This window comes from Leuciscus leuciscus (assembly GCF_965113295.1).
Source record: "Leuciscus leuciscus genome assembly, chromosome: 2".
Classification (NCBI taxonomy): domain Eukaryota; kingdom Metazoa; phylum Chordata; class Actinopteri; order Cypriniformes; family Leuciscidae; genus Leuciscus; species Leuciscus leuciscus.
The window spans coordinates 25,780,037-25,798,327 of record NC_138726.1 but is presented as its reverse complement, the minus strand read 5'-3'; the positions used below and the strand labels follow the sequence as shown (position 1 = coordinate 25,798,327).

The window sequence follows — 18,291 nt, the reverse complement described above, 5'->3', positions numbered from 1 at the left end:
GTGAAAAGAAAGAAGGAAGGATGGATGGTTGAATAAAAATAAATAAATATGGATGTATTCAAAGAAAATAAAATAAATAATGGATGATAGAAATAAGGAAGGATGGATATAAAAAAGAAAGATGAGTGGATTAATTAAAAGAAAGGGAAAGAAAGAAGGATGGATGAGTGCATAGAATGCAGGAAGGATACATGGATGGATGTAAGAAAAGAGATAAAATATGGATGAATGGAAAAAGGATAGATATAGTAAGAAGAAAGGATAGATGGGTGAATTGATGATGGGAGAAAGAAAGAGAGAGAGAGAGAGAGAGAGAGAGAGAGAGAGAGAGAGAGAGAGAGAGAGAGAACGAGTGATGGTAGGAAAAAGAAATTATAGATGTAAGGAAAGAAAAAGGATGATAAAAAATAAATGACAGCTGAATGGATAGGAGAGAAAGGGAAGTATGTATGGACGGACGGACGGACGGACGTATAAATAGATTAGTAAACAGCAATCAAACTTTCTCTGTGTGTGTGTGTGTGTTTGTGTGTGTGTGTGTGTAAATAATTTGTTATTTACTTTATGCAAATGTTGATTTGATAGTGATTTCAGTTTATATCACGCTCAGCCGTGCACTGCAAAGATCACTTACAGTTTTGCATATGGTCGACATTATTATGAAAATAACACTACACATTTACACATTGATATGCTTTTTTAACCCTCTGCTCAGCGTCAGTGTTTAAGATCACCATAATTCCTCCCGATTGTTTACTTGCATTTGATCCATGTTATAATGGGCTGGAATCAGATAAAAAAGAATTGTTGAAATGACAAACATGGATTATCAATAGTGTAGAGAGATATTGATGTTTTCTTCCTCTGCAATTTTGAGGCTCGTACACGAGACTGAAGAGCGGAATGTTGTTACCTGCACAATAATATTGGCACAAACAGCCTGAAGAAGCCAGAAATCATATATCTTTACCCAACAGCCTCAGCCAAATTTAATTTTCAAAGCCAGATATTGTTTTTGTTCATCACATACCAGATGTTGAATCAAGTCAATTGCGTCAACTTTACGTTTTTATTTATTTATCCGTTTCTGTGTTTTCTGCGGCTGTCTTTTGAAACGAGAGACATTTTAAAATATGAGGTTTATCAAACTTTCAGCGCTCAGCTATTTTGATGAGCTTCGGCAATACATCACTGACATCTCCGAGCGGCCCGGCTGCACCGGCACTGGCTCGTCAGCGCGGGAAAGGGAGCGATGCGTTTTTTGAAAGTGATTTATGTGTAGCAAAATAAATGACGCGCCATGGCCCGGCTTGTAAAGTGCAGCGTTTGAATGGAAGCGTAGCGGATTAACGGCTCCGCTGCTCTCTTTCTTTACTCCTGCCAAGAGAGCCATGCTGGACACGACCACGCGCCATGAGCTCAACATTTCCACTCCTCACGTGGACTGTAGTGTCAACCATTGGCCCTGGAAAGCGTTTTCATAAGTCCAGCAGAGAATGATGATGGGAAGTACTGACCCCTCCCCCATTTTCTTTTAAGAAAATACATGCAATTTAATTGTCAGTCAGTGAATGCATTAGTAAATAATATATGAGATCATTTAGTTCCACTAAAATGCAGCAGAATACAGCAGAACGCTGCACTGGGACCATTTAAAGTTTCACCAGGTGGATTCTTTTCTAGTGTTTCATTAGATTTAAACTCGGAAGTTTGCTGATGTTGATCAGTCTCATAAATACAGTCATCAGTAATGCGTCATATGCACTGTAGTGTTGGTTTACTGTGAGGGAACATAGTGCCTTTAATTAAAGGGATAGTTCACCCAAAAACTAAATAAAGTTGTTCCAAACCTGTATGAGTTTCTTTCTTCTGCTGCTATTTTTTAATAGCCTTCATTTACTTTTATTTCAGATTTTTTTGTAATTTGAATACTCCAGCTTAAACCTATTTATTTAATTTAGTTGCCAAGGAAACATTTTCTAATTTTCAAGTTTAGATTTTTCAATAAATCTGTTATTTTTGAGGCATGTTTTTCTTTCTAAAAATACCGAAACTCTCTATTTATTAACTGAAGTGACAGAGCCCCTCCCCCCCCCCCCAACCAACCGTTTATATGCGTTTCCAACTATAATTCATATATGTTCACACAGACATATGGATCCGTGTACTTGATTGATTTAGTTCTTATTGCATTTTTTTTTATTATATAATATACTAAATTAATGGTGTATCAACAGCCCAAATAATAATATGAAATAATTTATTTTTATTTGAAGCAACCTGATGAACAATAATTTTTTTTATTGATGTCTGTGGTTGTCGCTGTGTTAAGGTTGTATTGGGTGGGCATTGATGGAGTTGTGAATCTGTTTTTTGGACAGGTATGGATGAAAGGACAAGCCAAGCATCATGGGCCTCAGGTGGCCAGTCCAGCCCGTCCTATGAGTCCTCTAGGGTAAGACCGGTCTTGCCTCGTCTCGCTTCACCTCAACTCACTCGCCACATACACACACACACACACGACAGCTAATGCGATGACAACACTACGGTGCATTTCCATTTGTCCAGTTCAGAGTTATCTGTCCTCAGCAAAATTAAACATTAGTGTCTGATTTGCTTACAGGCTTTCGATTACCATAATATCACTACTGAGAGATGAGTCCAATTATTTTATAAAGACACCACATCTGTAGGCTTATGATGGTAGATGCGCTCACTTTACATACTGATAAGAAGAAACATAATCGTTTTAATAAAATATAATAAACTGTGAAGATGTTTCACACAGGGTCTTCTGGGAACATTTTTCACCGTAAATTTTAAGGTAACTTGTGTTTTTACTTAACAAGACAATACATGTACTTAGTAAGATACCATAATGTTGAAAACTACCGTTCAAAAGTTTGGGGACTGTAAGCTGTAATGTTTTGTTAAAGAAGTCTCTTATGCTTACCCAGGCTGCAATTATTTTGAAAACAGTAATATTGTGAAATATTGTTGCAAATTTAAATAATCTATTTCTCTATTTGAATATATTTTAAAATCTAATTCATTCCTCTGATGGCTAAGCATCATTACTCCAGTCTTCAGTGTCACATGATCCTTCAGAAATCGTTCTAATATGCTGATTTGCTGCTTAAGATTTTATATATATATATATATATATATATATATATATATATATATATATATTATCAATGTTGAAAATAGAAAGCATTTATTTGAAATAGAATTTTTTTTGTATCAGTTTCTTTGCAGTCGGTTATCAATCTAACGATCTTTGCTGAATAAATGTATTCATTATTTTTTTATTTAAAATAAACCCCCTAGCTTTTGGACGGTGTATTTTCACCATAAATTATAAAGTAATTCATATTTATAAAAACCATCTTTTATAACTTAATTTTAAAAATTAAACGACATGTATTGTCATATTAAATTGATTGTATTTTTGCCATATATTTCACAATAACAGTGATGAGGACTTTATGTAATATTCAATAGTAGGGCTGGTCGATATAACTATAATTATCGCAAAAAAAATTCCCTCGATAAAATTATAACAAAAGTTCAATAAATGCTCAATATAATGTTTTTGTACCAAAAGTGGAACGGACCAGCGCTACTCGTTTGATCTGTGCCACACAGAACATTTATCAGCTCGACTCAAACCACAGCACAGCTCAAGCTTACGAGAGCAGATGCGTTTACTCGCTGATCAGTCTCGATCACACGACCACTAAACAGCGCTGTGAGATCCAGTGAGAAGCGCTTGAATTCAGCGAAGAACACTATTGTCTCTGTGATTGAAACAGATTAAAACCAGATGAAAAACCTCTGACAAACACAAAAAACATTGTGCCATGAACGATACAGTCAGAAGGCTTTTCAATCTACAAATCACTTGTGGATTATTTAAATGGACATGGATTTACTGTAGTAACACTAACTGTTGGATATTCATATCAAATTGTATTATATTATGTAGATTAATATAATGTATTATATTATAAATGTAGATGTATTAAATGTATTGAATGAGTAATAGAATATAATTACAGTATTATTATTTTTTAAGCTTTAGCATTTGTGCCTTTTGTATTTATACTAAATGAATTTAGGCTACTGTTTTTCGGAAACAAATACCATGTAGTTACATTTTACTATAGTACTAGTGAGGTGCCATATGTGTGGTTTTACATATGGTTATAATGATCTAAATGTATGATATCTAGCTAATGTCAAATGTTCATTTCTAAGAGACATAATATGTTATATTTTGCACCCTGCAATGCAAACTGTGCCAAACATACAGTGCTGGTCAGAATTATTTGCCCCATTGATAAATATGATCAAAGATGGCTGTAAAAAATAAATCTGCATTGTTAATCCTTTTGATATTTTATTAAAAAAATTAGCAAAAATCTAAACTTTCATTGAAGTAAAAGAATTGAAAATGGGGGGAAAATCACATTATGAAATATTTGCTCCCTTTTTGCAACTTACTTTTCCAATATAACAGCTCTGAGTCTTCTTCTATAATGCCTGATGAGTTTAGAGAACAACTGACAAAAGATCAGAGACCATTCCTCCATACAGAATCTCTCCAGATCCTTCAGATTCCCAGATCCATGTTGGTGCTTCTTCTCTTCTCTTCCTGTATGAACCAAACCCATCTTAAGTGTTTGCTGCCAAAAAAGCAAAAAAAAAAATTTCATCTGACCATAAAACCCGTCCCGTTTAAAGTTCCAGTCGTGTCAGTTACTTTTTAAACGTTCTATGAAAAAAAAAAAAAGAAGAGCTTTTTGGCAGCAAACACTTAATATGGTTCATACAGGGATAAAAAAGTACCCCATGTGTAAAATGAAATACTCTGCTGTATCTTTAATGCCGTGGGCCTAATTTTCTGCATCTTCAGATACATGGCATCATGGATTCAATCAAATACCAACAGATAAAAAATCTAAACCTGACAACCTCTGCTAGAAATCTTATAATGGGCCATGTTTGGATCTTCCAACAGGACAGTGATCCAAAAACAAACATCAAAATCTGAGCACAAAAACTGAGCACAAAAACAAAAAAAAGGAAAAAGGAGGTTGCAAAAAGTATTTAATAAAAGGGGGCAAATAATTATTCCCAATGTGTTTTGGAGAAAAACATTTATTTCATAATGTGATTTCCTCCCACTTTCAATTCTTTTAATTAAATAAAAGTTTCGATTTTTGCATTTTTAAAAAATAAAATATCAAAAGGATAAACAATGCAGATTTATTTTTTATAGCTATCTTTGATCATATTTACCAATGGGGCAAATAATTCTGACCAGCCCTGTACATGCCATCAAAGTCAGGCAACACAAACCTGTTTCAGAATTTGAATCACCCGTTAACATGCTGAAACTAAGTCTTCCTGTAGTCAATAATTTGTCCCTCAAAACTCATCTTTGATCACCAAAATTACATATTTAAACCTTTTTTCCTTGAAAAAAAATCATCATGCCTTAAAATAGCCTGAATGTAACCGTGCCTCATTTAGTATACGTGGTTCTATGAATATGCAAATTAGCCCTGCCTCCACTCACTCACACCAGCTCAGAGATCCACTCGTTGACGTTCACACGTTGACTTGATTGGCTACAAGGTAGTTTGTGATGTCAGAAACACGCGTTTTTGGTACTTTCTTTGGTTCATTGCGGTTTTAAGGAGAAAATACAGATGAATTTGCACAATGTTTGTCTTAAAGCATATTAAAAACACCACATAGACATATAAACAAAATTAAAAACTTGATTTCACCACAGGCGGACTTGAAACTGAAAAGCATTTTACTTAAGTTTACTCATGCATATTTTTGACGTAGATTTTTTTTTTTATCATTATAAATGTTTTGAATATTCTACCACAGATTTATAAAATGTTCACCTGTTTGGCAAGTTTTTGTCATGATGTTCTGAAAAGAAATTTTAAAACCACAATTGACGGTCTGGTTTCTACAGCTTTCACTCAGGAGCAAAAATCTAACTTTAAACTGCCTTTTGACATTTATCGTTATAATTATTGATATCAACTGATATAAAAATAAATGATCCATTTGGCCATGTCGCCCAACCCTAGCAAACAACAATTTTTTATAACAAAAAGTTGCCTGAGAGATGCCCGAATTGGAAGCAATTCACTCATAACAAAGTTCTTGTTTTTCATTTGCCCCCATTTCCTTAGTGCCATTCTGTAAAATGTTCTCCGGCTTTTATTTATTTATTCTTAATGACTATTGAGAAGCATTATAGAGCAGCTGCTCCACTCAAAGAACACACTAAAGAAAATATATTTTTGTCCTGCAAAATCAAAAAAGGAAATGTTTTTGTTCATTCGGTTTGTTTGAAGAGACAGATGAAAGTGCACATGCAGCCTACTTGACGTTATGATTATATGTTAGTAGTACTCATGACAAATAACAAATGGTTGAAGTTTTTCCATGCTCGGCGTGTGTGGCTGAACCCAGTTGGTGCAGGAAGCATTGATGCATTTCATTCCATAAGCTCAGAATCAGATTGATTTTCATGCATGCAAATGAAATTCACCTCATCAAAATAAGAAGAAAAACGGTGCAACCCCAGTGCAGAGATCTCGCTTCCTATTTGTTTGTTTGTCTTTTCCACGGTGGTGTGTTCAGGGTGCCCTGTATGAATTTCATTTCATGTCAATCTCCTGTCACTTCCTATCAGAAATCAGTCAAATGTCAGAGGCTCTCACACCACATTGTCTTGTTTATTTCCGATGCCCTTCCCCTCAGCACTTCTATAGGCGATGGCTGCGCCCATGGCCTGATTTGAATTATAAGACGGAGACGCATGAGATATCTTTGCTCTAGGAGCATGGAAATTAGTAGTTGTGACATTGCTGGAGATGGGATCAGAAGACAGCTGTTTGCACCTCCACACACACACACACACACACACACACACACACACACACACACACACACGCACGCATCAGATAAACACAATCTAAGTGTTTAACTATACTAAAATACTGTGCGTGTCTGAGTGCTTGCTTTTCCAAAGAGAAATTGGCATAAGTGTTTATCATTTACTAAGCATTTAACCTACAATTTAATCATCATAATTTCCAAGCCAGTGCCTTCAGCAAAGAAAATTTGCCTCACTTATTTGCACAAATGGCCATAACTTTCTCCCTTATAGTGATGAATCCGTGTCCAATGCTGGATGGCACATTTTCAAAGTTCATCTGTTATTTCATCATGTACATGCATCACAAATCCTGTTGAAATAAATAACACCACCGTTCAAAAGTTTGGGGTCAATAAGATTATATTAAAAAAATGTATCATTGTTTCACCCAAAGGTTTTGATCATTGACAATAATAAGAAATGTTTATTGAACAGCAAATCAGAATGATTTCTGAAGGATCATGTGACACTGACGACTGTAGTAATGATGCTGAAAATTCAGCTTTACCATCACTGGACTAAATTACATTTTAACAAGTTTTCAAATAGAAAAGAGTTACATTTTAATAATACAATAATCACAATGTTTCTGTTTTTATTGCATTTTTGATCAAATAAGTTCAGCCTTGGTGAGTCATTCCAGAAACATTTACATCTTGCAGACTAATTAAGAGAAGGTATTAAAGGGAATGTAATAAAATCATTCCTGTATATAGTGGCCACTCTGAACTGTTCTGTTCATGATCAGACTCGGGATAAAAAATAAAATAAATAAAAAACTTTTTTGGATGTCAGCAGTACTCAGACCACCAACTGTTGTTTTACTCACATTCAATGCATAATGAATGTGCACCAGGCAGCGCAACGAGACATTTTTGTTTAGTTATGGTTTTTGACGAAGGTCAAATTAAATGAGGAAAAGCACTGTGAAAAAATTCTATACGGTAATCATAGACGTTCCTATCCGGACATGATTAGATTTCTCACAGGACCCCAGAGTTAGACAAAAACCAGCAGGTAATTTGCTACATATTTTTTTAGAGAGAGTATTTAAGAAAAACACCGATGTCTTCAAAGTCTGTTTGTTAAACAGTTATAGAATTTACTTTTACAATACAACTTTTGCCTAGAACTTTGCTCAGATTTTCAATCTGGACGTGTCTGTGCTAGTTGCTCTCAAAGTCAGAGCCAGAAAATCACGTTGTATGATGGGCACAGACTCGAGCTGAGCCGATTTTAGAATACATATTGTTTTCATTTGTCACATGTCTCTTAGAAACAAAGTGCATGTTTTTGAGTGAGTTTGTTGTGTTCGGAACAACTTTAAAGTCTGGTGTGACCCTCAGTCATTAAGTTGTTAAAGTCCCTGTAAAGTCAAAATTAAGTATGTGTTCTGAGTTTGTCACACCACAGAAAAATGTGTTAGCCCCCCAGCCAAATTTGAATGATAAAAAAGCGGCCAAGTAAATAAAATTAGCTATCAAAATCTTTGATAAAAAAAGGAGCAGTATTCTCTGCTGGGGGCGCTGGGGGCGTGTCCGCTGGCTGTGCCGAAACCACGCCCACTCGCGGGCATGCACTGCCGATGATGGCACCAGTTGTCGGCGGGACAGGAGGAGGAAGGCTGAGGCGGGAGATAGTCGGTTCGGCCCCATTCACCAGTAACAGCGGATTATCAGTGAATCCCAGTTGTCTCCGACGAAAGTTTATAAAACTATCCTGTGTAAAATTATCACTACATAGGCGGGTGTTGGTGGTGATCCTCAGCTCTCCATCAAGGTGGCTCTTCACAAAATTAATCCACCTCTTCTTGATATGATCGTTTTTCGGAAATTTAAATAAGGACACCGATCTGTTTTGTAAGTAATCGCATCCAGGTAATACGCATTTCCGTGACTAAGGCATAGCTAGCTAGCAAGCTGTAGGCTGCAGCCTCAGCGGCTCGAGTGCGTCATTGACAGTAGGGGCGGGGCCAGGAGCTCAGCGGCTCCAGTGCGTCATCGACAGTAGGGGCGGGGCCAGGAGCTCAGCGGCTCGAGTGCGTCATTGACAGTAGGGGCGGGGCCAGGAGCTCAGCGGCTCCAGTGCGTCATCGACAGTAGGGGCGGGGCCAGGAGCTCAGCGACTCCAGTGCCTCATCGACAGTAGGGGCGGGGCCAGGAGCTCAGCGACTCCAGTGCCTCATCGACAGTAGGGGCGGGGCCAGGAGCTCAGCGACTCCAGTGCCTCATCGACAGTAGGGGCGGGGCCAGGAGCTTAGCGGCTCCAGTACGTCATCGACAGTAGGGGCGGGGCCAGGAGCTCAGCGACTCCAGTGCCTCATCGACAGTAGGGGCGGGGCCAGGAGCTCAGCGACTCCAGTGCCTCATCGACAGTAGGGGCGGGGCCAGGAGCTCAGCGACTCCAGTGCGTCATCGACAGTAGGGGCGGGGCCAGGAGCTCATCGGCTCCAGTGCGTCATCGACAGTAGGGGCGGGGCCAGGAGCTCAGCGGCTCCAGTGCCTCATCGACAGTAGGGGCAGGGCCAGGAGCTCAGCGGCTCCAGTGCGTCATCGACAGTAGGGGCGGGGCCAGGAGCTCAGCGGCTCCAGTGCCTCATCGACAGTAGGGGCGGGGCCAGGAGCTCAGCGACTCCAGTGCGTCATCGACAGTAGGGGCGGGGCCAGGAGCTCAGCGGCTCCAGTGCGTCATCGACAGTAGGGGCGGGGCCAGGAGCTCAGCGGCTCCAGTGCCTCATCGACAGTAGGGGCGGGGCCAGGAGCTCAGCGACTCCAGTGCCTCATCGACAGTAGGGGCGGGGCCAGGAGCTCAGCGGCTCCAGTGCGTCATCGACAGTAGGGGCGGGGCCAGAAGCTCAGCGGCTCCAGTGCGTCATCGACAGTAGGGGCGGGGCCAGGAGCTCAGCGACTCCAGTGCGTCATCGACAGTAGGGGCGGGGCCAGGAGCTCAGCGACTCCAGTGCGTCATCGACAGTAGGGGCGGGGCCAGGAGCTCAGCGGCTCCAGTGCCTCATCGACAGTAGGGGCGGGGCCAGGAGCTCAGCGACTCCAGTGCGTCATCGACAGTAGGGGCGGGGCCAGGAGCTCAGCGACTCCAGTGCCTCATCGACAGTAGGGGCGGGGCCAGGAGCTCAGCGACTCCAGTGCCTCATCGACAGTAGGGGTGGATTTTTTCCCTCCAAAAAATCCTGAACACAGCAATGGTGAAAAGCTGTTTAACTCCACAATTCAGTACTTCACAGTTCACAATCTTTGTAATGTGTTTTAGCAATACATTTCTAACATTTATAATGTGTTTAGATTTTTTTTTTTTTTGCCTTTACATGGATTTTAAGTAACCATTTACAAAGACAGCAAGTGTATGATGACTTGCGTTTAAAATCTGAACAGATTTTAAAAGTTGTGTAGTGTATTCTAGCTGTAACGGTCACAAGTTACTGTTCAGACTTACTTCTTGATATTAATTGAATCGCAGAAGTGTCCATTGCTCATGCCTAACAACAAAGTTAGAAAGCTATTGTCTGAGGTTTGATCTTATCGTGAGAATCTATTGCACACTATTTTTGTGGTTTACCCTTAAAAAGCCACAAGAGCTTCAACAGAGCTGCAGCTGGTTGCTGTGAAGTGCCTGCTAAAGATTTAATCTGCGTCTTCATCCGTCCCATTACTTTTTCACAGTCTTGCTGCACTCAGATGTCCTATCCGATAACTAAATAGAGGCTACGGCTTTTCTGTATTTCTGTGTTTCCTGCAAAGAACGCAGTATCCTATCGGCTAGCGTTTTCCTTGTTCTCTCGCACGGAAACTGTGAACCATTTTAAGCAGGCTCTTTTTCACAAAAGCGACTCTCTCTCCCTCCTTCTCCCTCTCTGTACGCGTGTGATTAGTGGACTGTGAACAGACTGGAGCCCCGGCTAGCTGACCTTGGCCCACAGCCAGGCATCACATCCTGGGCAGCCGTGGCTTCAGGCCTCCCATCTGACAGCCCAACCACCTCTGCCGCGCACCCCGCTGTCCCGTAATGCCTCGCTCCCGTCCATCACGCCACTATCACCCGTCCCCAACGCCTTAAAACGGCACCAGGGCATTCACCTGGGATGCGAAGGAGCATCTGAGATATTTTTTTTTCTTGAACGGAGTGCTGGTTTGCAACGTGCTAGCTATTTAAAACAGACTAACCATTCGCCGGTGACAGCGAGAGCTTGCACAACAAGCCGTGCATTCAGAGATCACAAGGCAGCAGTGATTGATGATCTAATGCTCTCACTGATCGCCTCAACGTCTCATCTTCCCATCCACTGTCCTTTACCGACACTCTGGCAGATGAGATTGGGCATTCTCGAAAGGCCAGGAAGGAAAATATGGATAATAAAGAGGTTAAAGGGATAGTTCGACCAAAAATGTATTTACCCTCATATCATTCCAAATGTATAAACACAATTGAGCTTCCACAAAAACCAGTGAGGTTTGTTCTCGCACGATAAGCAAGTAGTTAAACTTCTGTGTTTACCATATTTGATGAGCTCTATGAACATTGATCAGTGCTTTTATGTGAATAAAAGCCTAAATTAAATCTGTTAATAATATAAAACAAGACTTGGATTTACGCATGGGTGGCATAGAGAGGGTCTATGGTTAGAGAGCTATATCGTTGATATCGCACTAAATATTGTAAATATTGTAATATGTAAATATTTCTGCATAGCACAATACTATTTGAAGTTATTGACTCAGAGTGATAAAGAAGCTTGCATGAATAAGAACATTTAAATCAAGACATGCATGATGTTAGTTATGAAGTGCAAAAAGCCGTGATCTCAATGTGGTGCTTGCACGTTCAATTTCTGTAGTATTAATTAGGGATGGATGCTCATAATAAACTGGTTACCTGTTAACCAACTGTGTGAATTTTGACCAATTAATACTATTGGTTAAATAGTTTAAAAAGCAATTTTTCAAGATTTTTTGAAAACCCTTGCTGCATGTTTTTTTAAAAAAACACTAGGCTATACATGATTTTTTTAAAAAGGGTTTTTAAAAGGGGGAAAAAACAGATCATTTGCATAGAAGTTGCATTTTAGTATTACATTAATGTACATTAACGGTAAATAAATTGAAATGTTTCCAAACATTATAAGTACTATAAACATAGCTATAGGCTATTTTATTTCCCCTCACTCCACAATAAATCCTTTCAATTTAACGGTATTCAGAACTGAACAAGAACTAAAAATAAAAGGTTTCCTTTCCATGAACTTGTTTTTGGTGGGCGTCACAAAAATGAACCGAAACTCAGCATAATTATAGTCTACTACTTGTAGCACAGTTTTTTTTTTTTTTTTAATCTATTAATTATTTAAGTGGAATATATTTATTCCTTTTATATATATGATTTTATTCAGTTTTTCTCCGTTCACAGAACGTTACGTGACGATGTGTGAAACCTCATGTTCTCTTGTTTATGCTGCTATTTGCACATGTAAAACTAAACCCTTGAAAACAGATCCCTGATATTTTAATGGGTCATAGACACTTATTCATTCTAATTGAATTTAATTCTAATTTAACAATCTTGTTGGTTGTCAGTAAAAAAAAACAAAAAAAAACTGAATTAACATCTCAAGTATTAATGACTAAATTAAATAAACCTACTGTACCTGAAAAGCTTAGTTTTTTTATTTGTATCTTTTTCTATTTTATTTGTCCTATTGTTTGTAATTTGCTTCTTTGTTCTTATTTTTAATAACAAAACTTAAACAAAGTAACAGTAATGACTATATCGTGATATACTGTATGTCTTTATTGTGAAACAAAATTTCTCATGTCCCGAAATAAAATTTTGGTCGCATTCCCCAACTCTACTTGGTTTAAACTGCTCGATTTGTATGGATAATATTCACAAAGTCTTTATGAACTTTTTGAAGCTTGAACATTTTGGTGGTATGGACTTTAAATGAAGGGACAGTAATCTCTCAGGTTTCATAAACAATATCTTAATTTGTGTTCTAAAGATGAGGAACAACATGAGGGCCAGTTACTGATGACAGATTTTTTAGTTTTTTTTGGTGAGCTATCCTTTTAATTGTATTTGTGCACTGTGCTCCTTTAGTTGGAAAGCTTACTAAATCGTGCTTACCAAATTGCTGGGGAGCACAGTGCGGTTCTGGGGCTTGTTTTTTGCCTCCCACCCCCTCCCACTGTGTCTCTTCAGGGGAGAAGCTATTAGTCAGGCAGTTCATAGCGTTATTAACACAAACGGCAGGGACACGATAGGGAACCTCTCCGAATCGATTCTGCCCCACACAACACTCCACTGCCTTTGAAATTACTCAACCTTTATCCGTTTGGAAAACAGACACAGTAATAGTCCATGATATATTTTTTTTTTTGAAAGCGGAGAAGGAAAAGCCCAGAGTAATGGACGGCCGGCAGCTGTAGGCCCCTCAGGAGAGAGTTAATATGGTTTGGGGGACACATTTGACTGTAGCGCCAGGCGGATTTTCACCGGCTCCAGGATTAACACAGCCACAGAGTATCTTTATTGGGGGGGACTCTGAGTTTTAAAGGCCCACACTGTGACCGATATTTAGACCTAAGCCCCCCAAAGCTGATAACGGTCATGAAAGGGCAGACCTCAGCTGCCGAGGAGAGAAACCTGACTTATTTATTCTACTTTTTTAAATACAAGCAGGCTTTTGGCATAAAGACCTGATCTGTGTCGAGCTCTAGTAAACGCCTCACTTCATCAGTTTTATGGCATTTTCTGATGCATCATACCACCGTTTTGCATGCACCCAAATCCTTACCAGTCTACAACATAGAAATATCATAATGAATGAAGTGCGACAAAAAGTAGGATTGCGACACACAACCAAAATGTTGCCTAGCAACGGCATTCACAACCGAGCTAGAAACTTCTAGCAGCATCTCTAAAGATGTACGCTAGCAGTGACACTGATCTTAATAATAATCAAAACACAATGCACTCAATCATTTTTAATGCTTAGAAAACTAATAAAAATAATGCCTGAATTATTGTTATATCACTATATAGAATGGCAGTGTGTTCACATTAAAGGAAATGGGATCAAATAAACCATTTTAATGTGACATGAATTTTGTTGATAAATGCAAATGTTTCAATAGCTGTTTTTTGTTGTTGTTGTTGTTGTTTGTGCCCCATTAAATGTATTACAATTACACAATCGCAGCACAAGCGCTATCTTCTCTTCAGTTCTTTTGTTTGCCCTTTTAATGAAATTCATCAAAGACTTTGAAGAAAGTGTTTTTTAATGAGGAGAGTGGAGAAATATTGATCGTTTCGGGGGACAGTTGACCATTTGTGCTCCCCTCTTTTCCCCCAGTAATTAGAGTAGTGTCATAGCACTCAATTAGCAGGTCCAGCTAATAATGTGTTTAATGCTGTGATCTCTTTCCCCCAGGGGTTTGGAGACAGCACTCATTATGCTGATCACTTGAGTGACAGTCGATTAGTGTCCCATGAAGGATTGTCCCCAACACCTTTCATGAGCTCCAGCATAATGGGTGAGTATCCAACCCGTTTCTCTTTCACACCCGTCTTTCTGTCATCAATCCATTTAGCAATGTGTGGACCGATCAGACGCTTCTCTCTGAAGGCAGTCACCACAGGAAGTGTTGTCGTGTATTTAATAAATGTATATTGTCTCTTATGCTAATGAATGCTCTTAAAGCTGCATTCATTTGATCAAAAATACAGTAAAAACTGTATTTTTAAGTGTATATTTAAAATTGTAATTTATTCCTGTTATGGTATAAGCTGAATTTTCAGCATCATTACTCGTCTTCAGTGTCACGTGACCCTTTAAAGATCATTCCAATACGCTGATTTGATGCTCAAGAAACATTTCTTATTATAATCAATGTGGAAAACAGTTGTGCTGCCTAATATTTTTGTGGAAACACTGATACATTTTTTTCAGGATTCTATGATGAAAGAAACGTCAAAAGAACAGCATTTATTTTACATAGATTTTTTTTTGTAACATTATAAATGTCTTTAATGTCACTTTTCAATAATTAAAGGCGTCCTTGCTGAATAAAAGTATTCTTTTTTTTATATAATCAAAAAATATTTAATATTATTTATTATATAAGAAAATATTCATGGTTCTTTTTGAGTTAAAAATGAAAATCATGATGACTTGTCGTTTAGTGAGTTCAGTCTTTTTTTGTCATTTGTTCATGAATTGACTACACAACTACACAGACCAATAATATTCATATATAATAATGTAATATTATATATTATACATAATTAATTGTATATAATATTAAGTTAATATTTTTATACATTTTTTATATATATATATTTTTTTTGCTGCTGCTGCTGCTCTCACATCTGTCCCCAATTTCTGAATCTTCCTGTGGTGTGACTGTCTTCAGGAGTTGACCCTCCCCCAGGGTGGAAGTCACACCATCAGTACAGTTTTCCATCACAAAAGACTGTCTTCTAGCTAGCAGAAAAGCCACTGGCTTCTTCCAATGGCACACTGCATTTTTGCAGAGTAGAGTGAGAAGGGAAGGGAAGAGAAGGGAAGGGAGAGAGAGAGAGAGAGAGAGAGAGAGAGAGAGAGAGAGAGAGAGAGAGAGAGAGAGAGAAGGAGGGGTTTCAGGGGTGGTAGTGAAACAAACAGATGGGCCAAAGATCAGCCACGGGCTCTCTCAAATCTCTCCCCTCTTTCCGAAGAGGTGTGTGAAACTCTACTGAACTCGCTCCACTTCCTCTTTTGCTTCCATAAATGTTTCAAATAATTTTCCATCTGTATCAGTTTGTGCTTGTTTGGCCCCTTGTTTTCACTGCTTGTTTGCTGACTCCACAGACACAAAGCATAATACACATTATTCAGCATCAAGATGACGTGCAGTGCAGATTCTGAAAGTTGCACACGCTTATTTCTGTTGTGTAATTTTGGAACATGTTGATGTTGTGGATTATTTTGTCATTGTGAAGTGCAACTTTTTTTTTTTGCATCTATTACTGTATATATAACTATTTTCTGTTATAGTGCTATCCTTCTAAAAGTCAGTATATTACAGGTATTTTACGAAACGCATTTTATTTTTAATAAGCCGGGTGTCATTTGTTTATTTATTTGTGCAGACTTTTTCATGACAGTTGAGGTGATCTAGCCTTTAAATTGTACATTATTTATATATATATATATATATATTAACATTTAAGAAATTATTGTTAATTATAAAAATCTGTAGTAGCACTTTCTTAGATATTTATCAGGTGAAATGGCTTGATTAGAGTCACAATGGACTCTTTATCCCTTGAACGTGATTGATGGATGTTGTTATATCTGAGGTCTCTGTGTCTGTCGCTATTGTGATGTGCACGCACATGACAGCTTTATGGGCTGTTGAACCCCGGCTCTTTGTAGCATCACCCTGGAGACCGGTTTCCATGTAAGGTGGCAAGTTTACGGATGGGTGCTATTGCACGAAGCCCACCGAAACAAAATGTTATCTCTATTCCAATTGATCTGCGTGTGTGTGTCTTGTGCGGGTGCGTGTGTTTGTGGGTGGTGGAAGTAGGGAGGATGTTTGGTTTTCCTCTGTCCTGTTGATGCAGCACTAATTATGCCTATAACTAGCAAAATATGGAAATGATCTGGAACAATGATGTGTCAGGGAATTAGACAATCTGATTGCACGGCTAAATTGCCTGCGCTATCTTGCTGGGATTGGACGAGAAGGCAGAGTCTTATCAAATTGAATTTCAGCAGTAATATCTGGGATTTACATGGAATTACCCATTCCGGAGCAACCTCATTAAATCATCTCTGAAAGGTTATTACTCACCAATGAAAAAGGCACATTACATTCGAATGTGAATGTAATACAATTAAGCATTACCATCACACAAATGGCATTTCTGAGGGAACCCTGGCCTATGAGTTACTCGTGGGTTTATGTGACCCATTTTTTTCCTGCGTGTGCCGTTTAAAAACAGAGCCGTGGTAATCTAAGTGGATTATCTCGAGACAAATCCCGGTGGTCTGCAGTTTCTTGAAGGAAATAGAAATCGTAGGCTGGAACTTGTTTGTTTACCTTTTCAAACTGTTTGCGGCTGATAAAACCTTCTCGGATCTTGCTTTTTAAATCAGACACATAAATGTAGCTTAATTTAAACGGTGGAATCTTAACGCGTATACAATCTTGTTTGGCCGTTAATGTAAGAAACGCCTCAGATTTGCTTTAATAAACCATTATCACATTAAGCAGTTTAATTTGAATGCTTCATTTAGTAGTCTTAAATATGCCTGTGGGGGCTGAATGCGTTGACCTGGTTCCATGCTCTCTCTAAGTGAAGTATGACATGTTGAGAGCAGCTTGGGGTTACCTGGGGTCAGCTATTGTGTATGATAATGAACATGTTACAGTTTATAGCGCTAGGCAGATGGCTGGTAATGACTGTTTATTTGACATAACATTTTAATTAGAGTAACCGCTGCTTGTTCTGAATAATGGAGATCCATTTTAAAGGTCACACTCTGTTCTGCTGCGTTTGTATTGGATTTGAGCTTATGTATGAACTACATATCAGATGTTAGGTGCAAAATGTGATTCCTATCCGGCATCCGCCTTTACTGTGCATTTCCTTAGAGGTTTGTGTCTGAATGGATAGATATTTCACTTTGTTGCATCATCTTTATATATGGCGCATTTAGACCCCTGGGGTGAGTGAATGTGTAGGTGTGTATTTCCCCATGTGTCTGTGTGTATGCTTGAAGAAAGCCCATGGGAGGGTCTGTGTCAGTGTCGAGGTCAGAGGTCAGTCAGTCTGGGGCGCACGTGCCGGCGCCCTGTTCCAATCCTCTTACCCAGCATCCTCCTCGTCTCTCGGCATGCACGTGGCACCCACACTGTGACGGCTAAAACCGTCCTGCGCTGTACACAATCCTCTGACGTGGCAGCTGAAGACATCGAGTAATGCATAATCACAAACATTGTCCAATATAAATTCAGTTCTGCACAACATATAAACTATTTCTGTTCCGTTTTCAGAAGCCTAAATATAATTTGTCCCAAAATTTAACCCTATAATCAATTGAAATAACATTGATCCGCCAACTGTAGCGCACCGTCTGTGTGCGTTCGTGTGTGTCCGCTTGTAATGTGAGGATGGAGCGCTGTTGCATAATGATGACTCTATGTTGAAGTTTTAAGCAATATTTAATAAGGCTTAATGCAGCTTTAGATTAAGAAGAAATCTGCATGCACGTAGAGAATCCTGCTTCTTCAGCGCAGCCAGTATTTACTGGTCAAACA

At 38.9% G+C, this 18,291-nt stretch overlaps 1 protein-coding gene across 5 annotated transcripts in view; it reads left to right on the top strand.

Moving 5' to 3' along the window:
- tcf12 (transcription factor 12) overlaps window positions 1-18,291 on the top strand; it is a 112,536-nt gene that overhangs the window by 24,060 nt on the left and 70,185 nt on the right. For all 5 annotated transcript variants that reach the window (XM_082161872.1, XM_082161870.1, XM_082161869.1 and 2 more), the window contains 2 exons: window positions 2,382-2,455; window positions 14,415-14,517. In XM_082161872.1, coding sequence (XP_082017998.1) covers window positions 2,382-2,455; window positions 14,415-14,517 — 177 coding nt within the window. The remainder of the gene's footprint in view (window positions 1-2,381; window positions 2,456-14,414; window positions 14,518-18,291) is intronic.